Here is a 15,736-nt window from a genome sequence, read left to right as displayed (position 1 = left end):
GTTTGGGAACCACTGTACTAACCCCTCTGCTTGCTTCCTCTGCTTTACCAGCCTTCAGCCACACCACTGATCCCCACGTCACTGTCTGTCTCGGTAGCCTATGATAATTTAGTAATGTATTTCTTACTCAGTTTAACGTTAACTTCTCCTTCATCCTAGCTGGCTAAGTCTCTGGTGGCAGGTATCAGCGACTATTTACAGTACCATTTGTGCACTCTTTCTCCGAAAGTCGGTTTTTGTTTGTATTGGGATGTCTGTAGAGTCGCGGGACAGTTTTTTTTCCGGTATCTCGCAAACACACTGTCTGCGGGGTCTCTCGTTGCTCAATTGAACGGGCTCCGAGCTGGAGTAGGACGTTTCACCTCTCAGGCCCCCGGCCTGTGCCGTGAGAGGGCAGAGTTAAACGTTTGAGAGAGTGGTGAATATACTGCTACAAAGGCAAACTTTCGCTTCGCAAGTCCCAACTTTACATATTCGTAATACTTCTTCTTATTCCCGACTTTAAATTCTCGTCATACTTTTTATTAGGTGGGACTTGCAAAGCAAAAGTCCCGACTTTAATCTTCGTCATACCTCTTTTTCTTATTATTCTTCTTCTGCATGCTACTCCTCACACCGTTTTAGCTAGAAAGCCATTCAAACGTTTAAAATATGCAGACTGGTCTGGAATAATGTGCTTGAATACAACTTTTTAAATATTATTTATAATTTTTAAACTACCGGTATACATGTGTGTCTTTCTTTTTGTCCATCTTCATTCAACATTCTAAAGCTCCTCATTGTGACATCATCACTTCCAGCTTCCGTTCCCTGTAAATGCAACTTTTGACACAAATCAGCTACTTTGACCGCTTTGCGAAACAGTTACACAAAAAGTTAGAGGGCATGACATCTTCCTCTACTTCTCTGCTATTCAAATCTAAAATAATAACACAATTATTTGGTACCAATGAAACGTTACAGCTGTTTAAGTGACCGCATCAACAACATCTTCTGTATAACTTTTTATAAACAACTGACATTTTGACCACTTTCCGAATAAGTTAGAGAAAAAGTTAGAGACTATGCCATCTTTGTCTACTCTGCAATTCAAATCTGTCTGCGGAACAACTGCCCAAACGGGAGCAGTTGCTATGGATACCAATGCATTACAATGGCAAAATAAGGGCCACTGACTAGAATGGTAATGCAATTCTAGACCTATCTCCTTTTTTTAACGCAGCTATAGTATACCATAGTATGAGTCATAATACCCATAAAACCTTGAGGTCAAACACGGAAATTGTTCCAACTGTTTTTCCACCGTTCATTTTTTCATAGGGGATTTTTAGAACCACTTCATATAAGGTCTGTGTTTCTTATAGGCTTACCCTGGCTTGATGTTTTGATGACCGTGTAAATCTCTCTCGGACAAGGTCACCTGTATCAATATTTTCACCTTGCATTTACCCCATATAAATGAAATGCTAACTAGCCGCTAATGTGACTATCATACAGAACTACACATCATGTCTCAAGCTTTGACTTCGTCACCCAAGGCAGTGTTTCAAGGGTTGGAAAAACCTCCACATTTCTTCATGCAAACTCACGTCAACAAGTAGCTTGTAACCTACCAAGTCAAGCCAAATATAATATCATAGCCTTTTTGTAGTTTCTCGATTACATCATTGAAGTTGTGTACTTATCATATTGATTGTTGTTCAGAATTTTTCAAATTACCTTCCGTAGCATTTTTTAAACTAGATTTTTGAAAATTACCCTGGCCTTTATAGCTAGCTAGCTAACCTTAGGTATCTATGTTGATCGAAGCAAGGATGGTTCTGTGCTATGTACCGGATTATAACCACTACTCCGATATGGACACGTGCATTTTATCGTTTTCCAACCTCTAAGAGCCGTCGCTGGAGCCGTGTGATAAGCTACGCCGTTTGCTAGCTGCTAACAAACTATTTTGGGTAATAAGTCAAAGATCTGTGGTTAGCTAGGTGCTTATGAAAATTAACTACATAACCACTGACTGTAGTTACGTGTATAACACCGGTTACCTTTCTTACAAGTAAAATGAAAACCAGCATAGGCTAGCCAAATTACTGTTGTGACCTTTTATTATTGACAAGCCAGCTAGTTAACCTTAGCTCACAGTTCTTGTAGTAATACTTTTTGATGTAGTGATATTGCTAGCTAACGTTAGCACAGCACCATGGCAAGGATCGTTAACTAGCATGTCACCACGTAGTAAAGTCTGACTACATGAACGGTGAGCTAATGTTAACTAGCTAAATATCGCCTCGTGGGCTAGCTTAGTTGGGCACCTTGGTTGGCTAGCTAGCTACATTAGTATGTTGAAGCACCTTTGGCAGTGATTACAGCCTATGACACTACAAGCTTGACACACCTGCAGATCCTCTCAAGCTCTGTCAGGATGGATGGGGAGCATTTCTGTACAGCTATTTGTTTTATGTCTCTTTAGATATGTTAGATAGGTTCAAGTCCGGGCTCAGGCTCATTCAGAAACCAGTCCCGAAGCCATTCCACCTGCATTGTCTTGGCTGTGTGCTTAGGGTCATTGTCCTGTTGCGGTGAATCTTCGCCCCAGTCTGAGCTCTCTTGGTTTCATCAGACCAGATAACTTTGTTTCTCAGGGTCTGAGAGTCCTTTAGGTGCCTTTAGATAGCCCAAGCGGGCTATCATGTGCCTTTTACTGAGAAGTGGCTTTTGTCTGGCCACACTACCATAAAGGCCTGATTGGTGGAGTTCCTCAGAGATGGTTGTCCTTCTGGAAGGTTTCTATCAACACAGAAGAACTCTGAAGCTATGTCAGAGTGACCTTCAGGTTCTTGGTCACCTCCCTGACCAAGGCCGTTCTCCCGATTGCTCAGTTTGGCCGGGCGGCCAGCTCAAGGAAGAGTCTTGATGCTTCCAAACTTCTTCCATTTAAGAATGATGGAGGCCACTGTGTTCTTTTTTGACCTTCCAAGCTGCATATATGTTTTGGTACCCAACCCCCAGATCTGTACCTCGCCACAATCCTGTCTTAGAGCTCTACAGACAATTCCTTCGACTACATGGCTTGGTTTTTGCTCTGACATGCACTGTCAACTGTGGGACCTTATATAGACAGGTTTGTGCCTTTCCAAATCATGTCCAATCAATTGAATTTACCACATGTGCACTCCAATCAAGATGTAGAAAAATGCATCTGAGCTCAATTTGGAGTCTCATAGCAAATACATATAAATAAGGTATTTCTGTCTTATTTTGTATACATTTTCATTATGTCATTATGGGGTATTGTGTGTAGATTGATGGGGGAAAGGTTGTATTTAATCAATTTTAGAATAAGGCTGTAATGTAACAAAATGTGGAAAAGGGGAAGGGGTCTGAATACTTTCCGAATGCATTGTATATCTGCACAGTATGTTTGTGTATGGTTCTCATGATTTAGGATTGGGTGTTGAGGGACCACTTGTCACATTGTCCAAGGTGTGTTTGTGTTAGGATAAACAATACATTTTCTGTCCAGATAAAGATGGTGATACAGCATTGAAAAAGACCCACCACATCCCTCAGGCCATCCGGTGCATGGACATCTTGTGCCAGTGTGATCCAGCACGAGAGTCAGTTGTAGAGGCTACAGCCGATCGAGCATGTGGACGGACAGGTCAGTAACTCATCAAATGTGATACAATATTGTGTAAAACATTGAATTTATAGATTGACTTTTGTCTCCCCTTTTTCCCATGTTTTCCCCCATGTTTTAGACATGAGGCATGACATGCAGAACATCTTCAGGCTCCCCCATGAGAAGCAGTGCATGATGTTCAATGCCACCCTCCTTAAGGAGATCTGGTGGAAGTAATGGCTCTCCCATTCTTAGATGTATTCTCTCTCTTGCTCTCTGTCTAGTTAAGCAGTCCAGATGTTTTTCGTAGGGTGTGTCCTATCCAACTCTACTTACTTCTTATTTGGACACCAATGGAAACATTGAAGTTTCAGGCATCTCCACCATGGCACAATTCCAGAATGCTTTCACTTAGGTGCATCTTGTGGGCTAAATGTTTTTCCCATACAAACTACAGAAACTGTTTTGTTTTACGAATGCATCTGTGGTACAGTACAGACAATCCGACAACCACTGTTGGTCCTCCTTAGTGATCTCGCGAATCAGACGGTTAACTTTCCTCTTGAGAATTAGAATCAGAAATACAGTCGTATAGCTCACCGCAAGACTTCACCTCTTTCGGGGCAAATAGTATCCTAGACTGTCCTGATCATCTAGGTGAGCATTACAGATAAATCCTCCATCCCACACCTCCGTGTTCTAAGAAAATGGAGTGCTTCAACTCTTTGTCCAGTGAGTGAGGCTTGCCTCCATAGCCTTTAGTTAGTAGCCTAGTTGTGGTTCTTGTTATTCCCACCAGGTGTTTCTTTAGGCTGTTGGGGACTGGCTCAACAGTTGCCTCACACAAATCACAAAGACAGTGTGAACATGACAAGTTAAATGACTGACCGACTTGACTTAAGCCCATGGCTCCTATAAGTCAGGGCTTCCCCAAATACGGTCCTGGGTCTCTGTTGAACATCACTTTCCTGTCTGACTTTAAGGTTTGATGCGTCAACTGGATGGTCATTGACTGTACTGACGTAGAAGTTGCTACTCCAAGTTAGATGGATCTGCAGAAGTAAACCTACTCAGTGTACCGTTCCTTCAAGCTACTCCTGGGAGTTGCAACTAATGTGGTTTTAACATACTGCAGCGACCTGTATACAGTATCTGTGTTAGACAACACTAAAAACAACAACCATACAGAAATACACAAGATAAATAATGTGATCAGTACTTTCCTATACTTTTCATATGAGGACTAGTGCAGTTTTTCCATAAACTTTTAATTGATCACTTTGGATTTTATCACTTGACTTATCAATTACAATGGGAAGGATCATACAAATTAAGACTGTGAATGCATATAGCTTTGTGACAGTAGTTCCCAACCTGAGATACTAGGACCCCTGAAGGTTCTTGGCCTACCCACAGGGGGTACTTGAGAAGACTCATGAGACCATAGGCCTAATGGTAAAATGCACGTGGGCGTACTTTAAGGGTTCTCCGGGCAGAGAGAAATTCAATTGGTGATACTGTAGCCGAAAAAGGTTGGGAACTACTGCTCTATGACAGACCACTCCTAAAAAGTACATTTGAAGATTTGTCTCTGGATGTCTCAACAATAAATATGTCAATAGATTTTTTTTTTTGATTCATTCTTATCAATTACAACATTCTAGAACTGAGTTATCACTCATCTAAGTCTGGTATCCACACTGTATTGCTAAGATGTTCAAACTTGTCTTAATAGCTACACTCACCAACACAGGATAAACTTTATCCCTCATGCTGGCCCTGACCAAACCGGTATATTGCCCTTCATCATAGCTGCACTTCTCCACATGGCCAGACTTATAGTAGTCTTTCCACCTTTTAATGCTCAAGCTCATCCTTCAAAAAATGCCATAAGGTCTGAAATAGAGACCAAAGTCAACATACTGTACAAACAATTATACAGGCTAAGTAAAAACATATAGTTTTGTATCTACTGCTCTGCTAACTAGCTAGCTAAAGTTTAGTCAGTGGGTAGCTAAGACAGAGAGAAGGGGGACTGAAGAAGTTCATCACATTTAATTCAATTCATTTTAATACAGCACTTGGATTCCTCATTGATTGGGCACAGAAGGTAGCTGACAAGCTGACAAGCTTCCTGCAGGAATTTGTAGTCTCGCATGAGGTCTTCTCTGTTGCTAATTAGCATTTAACAATTTTGAGAGTAAATATATTGATCAAACTCACCTTGTCCGAGAGAGAAATTACACGGTTATCAAAATGTCACGCTAAGGTAAGCCTACACCAAACACATACTTAATTTTAAGTGTTTCTAAAATCTCATTTGGGAAAAATTAATGGTGGAAAAACTAATTGTATTACAAAGCACCCACTGTGGGACTCAATTAACTCCAAACCAATGCTGAGATGTTTAGACTCACCCTACTTAGATTGCATGTCAAAACATTTTTGATACTATATACACTTAACAGAAATATAAACACAAAATGCAACAATTTTAAAGATTTTACTGTGTTACAACTCACATAAGGAAATGAGTCAATTGAAATAAATAAATGAGGCCCTAATCTATGAATTTCACATGACTGGAAATACAGATATGCATCTGTTTGTCACAGATACCTTAAAGAAAAAGTAGGGGTGTGGATCAGAAAACAGTATTAGCAACAGAGAAGACCTCATGCAAGACCATAAGCCTAATTTAGCACGACACATCTCCTTTGCATAGAGAAGGACTGCAAAATTATCCAAAATAACGTTGAAAGGCTTATGGTAGAGTAATTAACATTCAATTATCTAGAAACAGCTCTAGTGGACATTCCTGCAGTCAGCATGCCAATTTCACACTCCCTCAAAACTTCAGTCATCTATGGCATTTTGTTGTGTGACAAAACTGCATATTTAGAGTGGCCTTTTATTGTCTCCAGCACAAGGTGCACATGTGTAATGATCATGTTTAATCATCTTTTTGATATGCCACACTTGCCAGGTGGAGGGATTATCTTGGCAAAGGAGAAATGCTTACTAACAAGGATGTAAACACATGTTTTGCACAACATTTTTGCGAAACAAGCTTTTTGTGCATACATTTTACATTTATATTTTTGTTCAGTGTAATTCAAATGCAAGTTAATTTCTGCAAATGTTAAAAGGTTATAGTAATAGACACTCTTGCACATGTAACGGATGTGAAACGGCTAGCTTAGTTAGCGGTGCGCACTAAATAGCGTTTCAATCAGTGACGTCACCTGTTCTGAGACCTTGAAGTAGTAGTTCCCCTTGCTCTGCAGGGGCCGCGGCTTTTGTGGAGCGATGGGTAACGATGCTTCGTGGGTGACTTTTGTTGATGTGTGCAGAGGGTCCCTGGTTCGCGCCCGGGTATGGGCGAGGGGACGGTCTAAGTTAAGTTATACTGTTACACACACACACACACACACACACACACACACACACACACACACACACACACACACTTGTGGGGCCCCTCACCTCAGAAACAATACATTTTAGTGGCCCCCTCCTGACGACAGAGATAAAAAAAAAAAGTGTTAAAGTTTTTAAAAACTTGCAATTCTACACATTATGTCATGGAGTGAAGAGAACATTTTGTAGTTTTACAGCTAATTTCCTGAAATTAATGATACTTGAGTGAGATTGACTAACAAAATCAATGGGGGCCCCCTTGAGGTCAGGGCCCCTGGGCACATGCCCTGCGTGACTGGTCAGTAGTCAGCCAAGTTTAGATATCTGGCTAGACTAATTGCTTCAGAGAATAGCTATCTTTTCGAAATAGAATGTAAGCTCCTGAGATCAGGCTTCAGTATCCTTGCACATTGAATATGTGGTACTGGCACTGACCTTGTATATGGCTTCCTCTCTTATTTCTCGAACTGCACAGGTATCCTACTTTTTGAAGTGATTGGGTTGACAAACATGCAGGCTGGCATAGCTGCAACAAACAGAACATGCACATTCTTACAACTAAACTGGTATGGCAGCTTCAAAGTCAAATAGGTTGCCCCTTTGGTTTATCAGTTTTCCACTGGGTAGAACTCTGAAACGTTTTTACAACACCCACAATTCCTGTTCTTAAAATACTTTTGGATTATGGTCTAGACCACTGATGTATATAGCATATGAACGATGTAGACCTGGATGCGCAAACTTGACCTGAATCTGACGTGGTCACCCGGGTGACCTCATGGAGCGCTCTCCATGGTCACGTGCGTCTCGAAGCTTTATACAGAACACACTCTTCACGTCACTTCGATGCGAAGTGATTTTCGCAAACCCTAACTCTTTTCCTAACCCTAATCTCAGTCTCCTAACCTGTTACGAAAAAGTAACTTCGGTATCGAAGTGCCGTGAAAAGAGTGTTCCCCTTTTTACAGAAGACCCATACTCGAGGTCATCATGTCCAACAAGGTGGAATATGCCTTCCCTGCAGGAGACGAAAGCGATGGGAGCAACGACGAGTGGGACATTGGATTTTCAAAGTCGATCAAGGTCCCCTTAATTGAGGTGACACATATTTCCTATTTGTTTCTCCAATAATTTCGTATCTCATCTTGCGCTCGAGCCAGCTAAAATGCTAATGCCAGCTAGATAGCTATAGTTAATGTTTAAGATGAATTGGCTAGGTATTTGCCAGCTCTGTTCAATGCGCAGTAACTTGTCAGGTTATCTCGTTTGATTATGATCCAAGACAACCATTTATCTTTAGTATTTTTATTGTTTAGTTACGATACTTTAAAAAAAATCTAGCTAGCTAGCTATTGCGTGCATGTAACAGTGTGAGAGGAAGATGGTAAATCCAATCCAGCAGGTGGCGACAACTATCCCAGACGGTCTGTCTTGTCTAGTAGTTTGGCCAGGCTAGCTTCATGACCTAGCTACCAACCAGACAACAATCACTTTTAAAATACAACACACAGTGAAGTACTCATCATTTAATGTACCAGCATTGTGTAATTCATTTCTAACAGAAAGGCATTTCACTGTACTTGTGCATGTGACATTAAAACTTGAAACTAACAGAGCACAGATGCAGGGGTCCCAGAAGCAGAGGATAAGGTCTCCACTTTGAAAAGAGCCATCAACACCAAAGATGTCCAGCTGGTCCAGCAGCTGTTGGACAATGGCAGGTTTTGATAATGAACAGTCAATTCTACATTAAGAAATTGCCATTATGATCTGTTACAATTTTGAAATTGAAGCACCAGTTATACAGTCAGCCTTTTACTGAATATTATCATCTTTGGTTTTATCCCTCTTGTTCAGGCAATGTTCTGTAAATGACAGTGTTTGCAACCTTTGGTACTGATCTGAGTTATTTTTTTAAAATATCAATTACATTGATGGAAGCTACAATCTGTTAGTCATATTAAAGCTGGTCTATCCCCTAAAAAATATTGTGTGTATACTACCGTTCAAGAGTTGGGGGTCACTTAGAAATGTCCTTGTTTTTGATAGAAAATCACATTTTTGGAACATTTTAAAATAACATCAAATTGATCAGGAATATAGTGTAGACATTGTTAATGTTGTAATTGACTATTGTAGCTGGAAACGGCAGATTTTTATTTATTTAATATCTACATTTATCAGCAACCATCACTCCTGTGTTCCAATGATGCTGGATTGGATGCTGGCCTTCGAGGCAGAGTTCTTCTGTCCAGTGTCTGTGTTCTTTTTCCCATCTAAATCTTTGATTTTTATTGGCCAGTCTGGGATATGGCTTTTTCTTTGCAACTCTGCCTACAAGGCCAGCATCCCGGAGTCGCCTCTTCGCTGTTGGTGTTTTGCATGTACCATTTAATGAAGCTACCAGTTGAGGACTTGTGAGACGCCTGTTTCTCAAACTAGACACTCTAATGTACTTGTCCCCTTGCTCAGTTGTGCACCGGGGTCTCCCACTCTCTATTCTGGTTAGAAGGGAGGAGTACAGTAGAAGGGAGTAGTACTGTGAAGGGAGTAGTACACAGCGTTTTATGAGGTCTTGAGTTTCTTGGCAATTTCTTGCATGGAATCAGCTTCATTTCTCAGAACAAGAATAGACTGATGAGTTTCAGAAGAAAGTACTTTGTTTCTGGCCATTTTGAACCTGCAATCGAATCCACAAATGCTGATTCTCCAGATACTCAAATAGTCTTCAGCGAGCAAGCCTTTCTAATTGACCTGGCCCGGGTATCCTGGAAGGATATTGACCTCATCCCGTCTGTAGAGGATGCCTGGTTGTTCTTTAAAAGTGCATTCCTCACCATCTTAAATAAGCACGCCCCATTGAAAAAATGTAGAACTAAGAACAGATATAGCCATTGGTTCACTCCAGACTTGACTGCCCTTGACCAGCACAAAAACATCCTGTGGTGTGCTGCATTAGCATTGAGTATCCCCCACGATATGTAACTTTTCAGGGAAGTCAGGAACCAATATACACAGTCAGTTAGGAAAGGATTTTTCTACGGCTTTCCATGCTTTCCACCTGGCTACCCCAACCCGGCCAACAGCTCTGCATCCCCCGCAGTAACTTCCCCAAATCAAAATAGCTGATGTTCTGAAAGAACTGCAAAATCTGGATCCCTACAAATCAGCTGGGCTAAACAAAACTCTTTTTCTAAAGTTATCTGCCAAAATGGTTGCATTCCCTATTACTAGCCTGTTCAACCTCTTTCGTATCGCCTCAGATCCCTAAAGATTGGAAAGCTGCCGCGGTCATCCCCCTCTTCATTAGGCGAGACACTAGACCCAAACTTTTAGGCAGGGCAGGATCGATATAGGTCTATCTACAGTCTTCGATAGCCAAGTTAACAAACATATCACCGAACATTTAGAATCCCTCCGTACCTTTTCCACTATGCAATCTGGTTTCCAAGCTGGTCGTGGGTGCACCTCCGCCACGTTCACGGTCCTAAAAGATATCATAACTGCCATCGATAAAAGACAGTGCTGTGCAGCCGCCTTCATCGACCTGGCCAAGGCTTTCGACTCTGTCAATCACTGCATTCTTATCGGCAGTCTCAATAGCCTTGGTTTCTCAAATGACTGCCTCGCCTGGTTCACCAACTACTTCTCAGATCGAGTTCATTGTGTCAAATTGGAGGGCCTGTTGTCCGGACCTATGGCAGTCTACGGGGGTGCCACATGGTTCAATACTCTAATATTCTCTGTATATATCAATGATGTCGCTCTTGCTGCTTGTGATTCTCTGATCCATCTCTACGCAGACGACACCATTCTGTATACATCTGGCCCTTCTTTGGACACTGTGTTAACAAACCTCCAAACGAGCTTCAATATCATACAACACTCCTTCCGTGGCCTCCAACTGCTCTTAAATGCTAGTAAAACTAAATGCATGCCGATTGCTGCCCGCACCCGCCCGCCTGCGTAGCATCACTACTCTGGACGGTTCTGACTTAGAATACAAATACCTACAAATACCTAGGTGTCTGGTTAGAGTGTAATCTCTCCTTCCAGACTCACAATATGCATCTCCAATCTAAAATTACATCTAGAATTGGCTTCCTATTTCACAACAAAGCCTCCTTCACTCATGTTGTCAAACTTACCCTCTTAAAACTGACTATTCTACTGATCCTTGACTTCGGCGATGTCATTTACAAAATAGCCTCCAACACTACTCAGACTGCATCCAATTTGCTATCACAGTGCCATCCGTTTTGTCACAAAGCCCAATATACTACCCACCATTGCGACCTGTATGCTCTCGTTGGCTGGTCCTCCCGACATATTCGCCGCCAAACCCACTGGCTCCAGGTCATCTAAGTCTTTGCTAGGTAAAGTTCCACCTTATCTCAGCTCACTGGTCACGATAGTAACACCCACCTGTAGCAGGCGCTCCAGCAGGTATATTTCACTGGTCATCCCCAAAGCCAAAACCTCCTTTGGCCGCCTTTCCTTCCAGTTCTCTGCAGCCAATGACTGGAACGGATTTCAAAAATCACTGAAGCTGGAGTCTTATATCTCCTTCACTAACTTCAAGCATCAACTGACAGCGCAGCTTACGGATCACTGTACCTGTACACAGCGCATCTGTAAATAGCACATCCAACTACCTCATCCCCGTATTGTTATTTATATATATATATAATCTTGCTGTTTTGCACCCTGGTATCTCTACTTGCACATTATCATCTGCACATGTATCACTCCAGTGTTAATGCTAAATTGTAAATATTTTGACCACTATGGCCTGTTTATTGCCTTACCTCCCTACTCTTCTACATTATTTGCACACACTGTACGTATATTTTTCTATTGTGTTATTGACTGTACGTTTGTTTATCCCATGTGTAACTCTTGTTTTTTTGTCACAATGCTGTGCTTTATCTTGGCCAGATGGCAGTTGTAAATGAGAACTTGTTCTCAACTGGCCTACCTGGTTAAATAAAGGTAAAATAAGTCTAAAGGAGGCACGGTTTTATTGCTTCTTTAATTAGAACAACAACAGTTTTCAGCTGTGCTAATATAATTGCAAAAGTGTTTTCTAATGATCAATTAGCCTTTTTAAATTATACATTTCGAGTAGCTAACACAACGTGCCACTGGAACACATGAGTGGTGGTTGCTGATAATGGACCTCTGTAGATATTCCATTTAAAAAATCAGCCGTTTCCAGCTACAATAGTGTCTGCTAAATGGCATATATTATTTATATTATTATTTACAACATTAACAATGTCTACACTGTATTTCTTATCAATTTGGTGTTATTTTAAATGGACAAAAATGTGCTTTTTATTTCTAAGGGAACCAAACTTTTGAACGATTGTTTGTGTGTGTGTGTATATATATATATATATGTATGTGTATGTATGTATGTTCATATTTTTAGGGGGTATATCAGCTTTAATATTGCAGATAGATTGTAGCTTCCATCAATGTAATCGTCTGTGTCATTTCCAATCCCCCATATGTATGTATTTAAAATAAATAAAATGAAAATTCCTTTATTATTTTCCCCTAACCCTACCATCCCTCTCCTAACCCTACCACCCTTCTCTAATTGGAGTAAACTAATGGACAACAACACTTAGGCCTCTACTTCCAGCTTATACATACTATATACATTTGACCCATCTGTGGTCTTTGTGCCTAGTAAGATAGCTAAGTGCTGTAACTGTATGGACTGGTCTAACCTTTCTAATCCCTACCTTGTTAGGCCTGGATGTGGAGACAAGGCTGGGGTTTGAGTGGACACCACTGATGTGTGCTGTGCACATGGCTCACTATGACATCGCCAAGCTGCTGCTGGACAGAGGGGCCAGCGCTAACTTCAGCAGAGGTAAGAAAGACGTGCCATATTACGTTAGCTGTATTCAATACCATGCCCTCACCAGCACTCAGATGTTGACAACGACCTGGTGCACTACAGGTGTGATGTGTTGCATTGCAGTTGAACAAAAGTACAGCCTTATTCTAACAAAAGTTAATAGACCTAAATGTTGAATCATTCGGCCAGGGAGTTATTTTTGGCGCTTCATGGTTTTTCAGGGTTTCATAGACAGGTGTGTGATCTAGAATTTGACTCATTGCTGCCAGACTCTTTCACATCTTCCAGTTTATGCAAGTCTCTGCTTGTAGAAGAGACTATCTGCTCTACCCACCTCTGTAGAGACTGAGAGCAATAAAGAGAATGCTCCCGCTGACTACATCAGCCCGTCAGAACTAGGACCGATGGCGTGATACTGAAACAGAACACCCACAATGGACAAGGAAAGGAAGGAATTCTGTGATATCGAACGACACAAGCCTTGCTTGGTCAGACTTAATCTTCCCGTCCTCTGACGTGCCACTTCAGCTTTCCTTGATGAAGCGCACACACACACTGCACTCGAAGCACACACTTGCACACCAATGCACACACGGTGATACAGAGTGACCCCCCCCCTCCACTTCTCACACCTTCTTTCAATTTCCACACGTGTCCCGGCCAAAGACTGGAGAGCGAATTAGAAGCCTCGCTACATAGTTCATCTGCCATTACTTAATATCTATGACGTTAAAGAGGAACGGTCGAAAAACATGCTGCTAATCCGCCGGTGTTTTCAGTTTACAGCTTCGACTGTTTCATTCCTCTTGTCTTTCTCTCTATCTCTCTTGGAGAAATTGAATGCATCTGTTTTATTGGTGATCGTGGAAAGGGAGACTAAGTCATGGATAGACTGGGGACAGTGCTACCACATTTGGATGTTACAGGTGTCTTGGTCTGTGTGTATGTTATTCCAGTCAGTACATACGACAGGGATGGTTGTGTACAATACTTGTGTGTGTGTGTCTGTGTTTACACACACCGTGGCGGCGTCTGTTGCCAGAGGCTTTGAAAGGAAACAATTAAACGGGAGAGCGGCGGTCACTTCCTATTTTGTGTTTCTCCAAGAGGGAGAGAAAGAGAGGGGGAGGAATGCAGGAGTGATTGATAAAGCTGGTACACAGAGCGTGGTGCTGTCGTCATAGCACTAGGCCAACCCCAGACTTTTATTTATTTTCCCCGGTCCACTGCAGACGCAAACCGTCAGTCTGGTTGCAACTGCCCTCAATGATTGCTCCCACCTAAAACATACTCACAGACACGTACACTCCACACACGCACACAGGCAGTCCATGTCGAAACAAGAATTCAACAGATTGCCATCACTCTCGTGTTCCAAGTCTGAGATGTCAAGACAATGCCACTGAAGTCAACACCATAGATCCCGAGTTAAGATAAAAGGATATCGATCCCATCAACGTTCACAGGGCCAATTTCAAAATGATATTTATTATGCTGCCTCATCCTGCACTGTCTGGTGTGATGTCTGCTTTCTTATTATTGTAATGACTATTGATTGAATGTCTAGTGTGATGTTTTATCCATTGACATTGGTTTTGTTGGCATTGAATTGTGTCTAGTTTAAATGATAGTCATGAGATTATGCTTGGACTGCATATTCTGCCCCAGTACTAATGCTCTTTGTGTGTTACATAGACCAGTACACTGTACTGATGGCTGCATGCACAGCTTCTGCCAGTGAGGACAAGATTGTCCAGTGTGTGGAGCTGCTCTTGTCCAGAAACGCTGATCCCAACACATTCACCAGGTGAGAGAGACACGGTGTATGTGCCTGTCTTTGTCTGTCATGTTTTGAGTATCTCTGTGTGGATTTTCATGTAATTTCATCAGAAGACATGGTACATTTCATACTCTGCAGCACAGGGACTGATATGGGCTCCAGAGTGATGCAGCTGTCTAAGGCACTGCATCTCAGTGCAAGAGGTGTCACAACAGTCCATTGTTCGAATCCAGGCTGTATCACATTCGGCCGTGATTGAGAGCCCCATAGGGGCAGTGCACAATTGGCCCAGCGTCGTCTGGGTTTGGCCAGGGTAGGCCGTCATTGTAAATATTATTATTTTTTCTTAACTGACTTGCCTAGTTAAAAAGGTTAAATAAGAAATGTAACAATATAATATAGCCTCTGATGGCCAAGCTTGTGAAACACTACTAGAGTATGTATTTCCTTTTAGCCACAGGACCACACTGTTATGCTGGCATCGCATTATAGATGTGAACAGCAACATGTTATTACATTCATTAAGGGTTAGAGTTCCCATTCATCCACTGTTTTATTCATTTAGACATGATTTACTGTGATGGAATGTACCAGGACTGAAGCAGTGTTTCCTGTTGCCTGGCACCATGTCTTGACCCTGGCTTTGACCACCTTGTGACTTTCTCCTGTGCTGTCCAGTGTCCCTGTTCACCACTATACCACTTGGAGTACAGTGTGTGTTTGTCTCAGTACAGTGTGTGTTGGTCTGCATTTATCTTTTGTGTGGAATGCCCTGTTATGGCATTTGCATGCACACATACCCAGATCCCCTTCAGACAGACAATAAACACTTACAGAGCAGGGGGGGAGAAGGACTAAACAAGAGTAAGAGAAGCCCTCCTCCACACCACCTAAACACACTGTACTGCCTGATGCTGCCCAGACACAGAGAGAGAGAGAGAGGGAGGGAGGGAGGGAGGGAGGGAGGGAGGGAGGGAGGGAGGGAGGGAGGGAGGGAGGGAGGGAGGGGAGCAGGGAGGGAGGGAGGATTCTGGAACCACTT

The 15,736-nt window shown here is 42.1% G+C and overlaps 1 protein-coding gene across 4 annotated transcripts in view; it reads left to right on the top strand.

Annotated features, from left to right (window-relative positions):
* Positions 1-1,270: 1,270 nt before the first annotated feature.
* The window catches only part of asz1 (ankyrin repeat, SAM and basic leucine zipper domain containing 1), a 41,179-nt gene continuing 26,713 nt past the window's right edge, over positions 1,271-15,736 (top strand). For 2 of the 4 annotated variants that reach the window (XM_046345836.1, XM_046345808.1), the window contains exons 1-6: positions 1,271-1,347; positions 3,524-3,661; positions 8,011-8,140; positions 8,657-8,759; positions 12,804-12,926; positions 14,610-14,721. In XM_046345836.1, coding sequence (XP_046201792.1) covers positions 3,648-3,661; positions 8,011-8,140; positions 8,657-8,759; positions 12,804-12,926; positions 14,610-14,721 — 482 coding nt within the window. In that variant the 5' untranslated portion in view covers positions 1,271-1,347; positions 3,524-3,647. Of the gene's footprint in view, positions 1,956-2,668; positions 3,122-3,523; positions 3,662-8,010; positions 8,141-8,656; positions 8,760-12,803; positions 12,927-14,609; positions 14,722-15,736 lie in introns of those variants that run through there. The other 2 variants (XM_046345816.1, XM_046345826.1) reach the window with 2 other exon arrangements.

Source organism: Oncorhynchus gorbuscha, linkage group LG01 (genome assembly GCF_021184085.1).
Source record: "Oncorhynchus gorbuscha isolate QuinsamMale2020 ecotype Even-year linkage group LG01, OgorEven_v1.0, whole genome shotgun sequence".
NCBI classification, from domain to species: domain Eukaryota; kingdom Metazoa; phylum Chordata; class Actinopteri; order Salmoniformes; family Salmonidae; genus Oncorhynchus; species Oncorhynchus gorbuscha.
The sequence above is the reverse complement of the archived record's forward strand: the minus strand, read 5'-3'. Positions and strand labels throughout refer to the sequence as shown.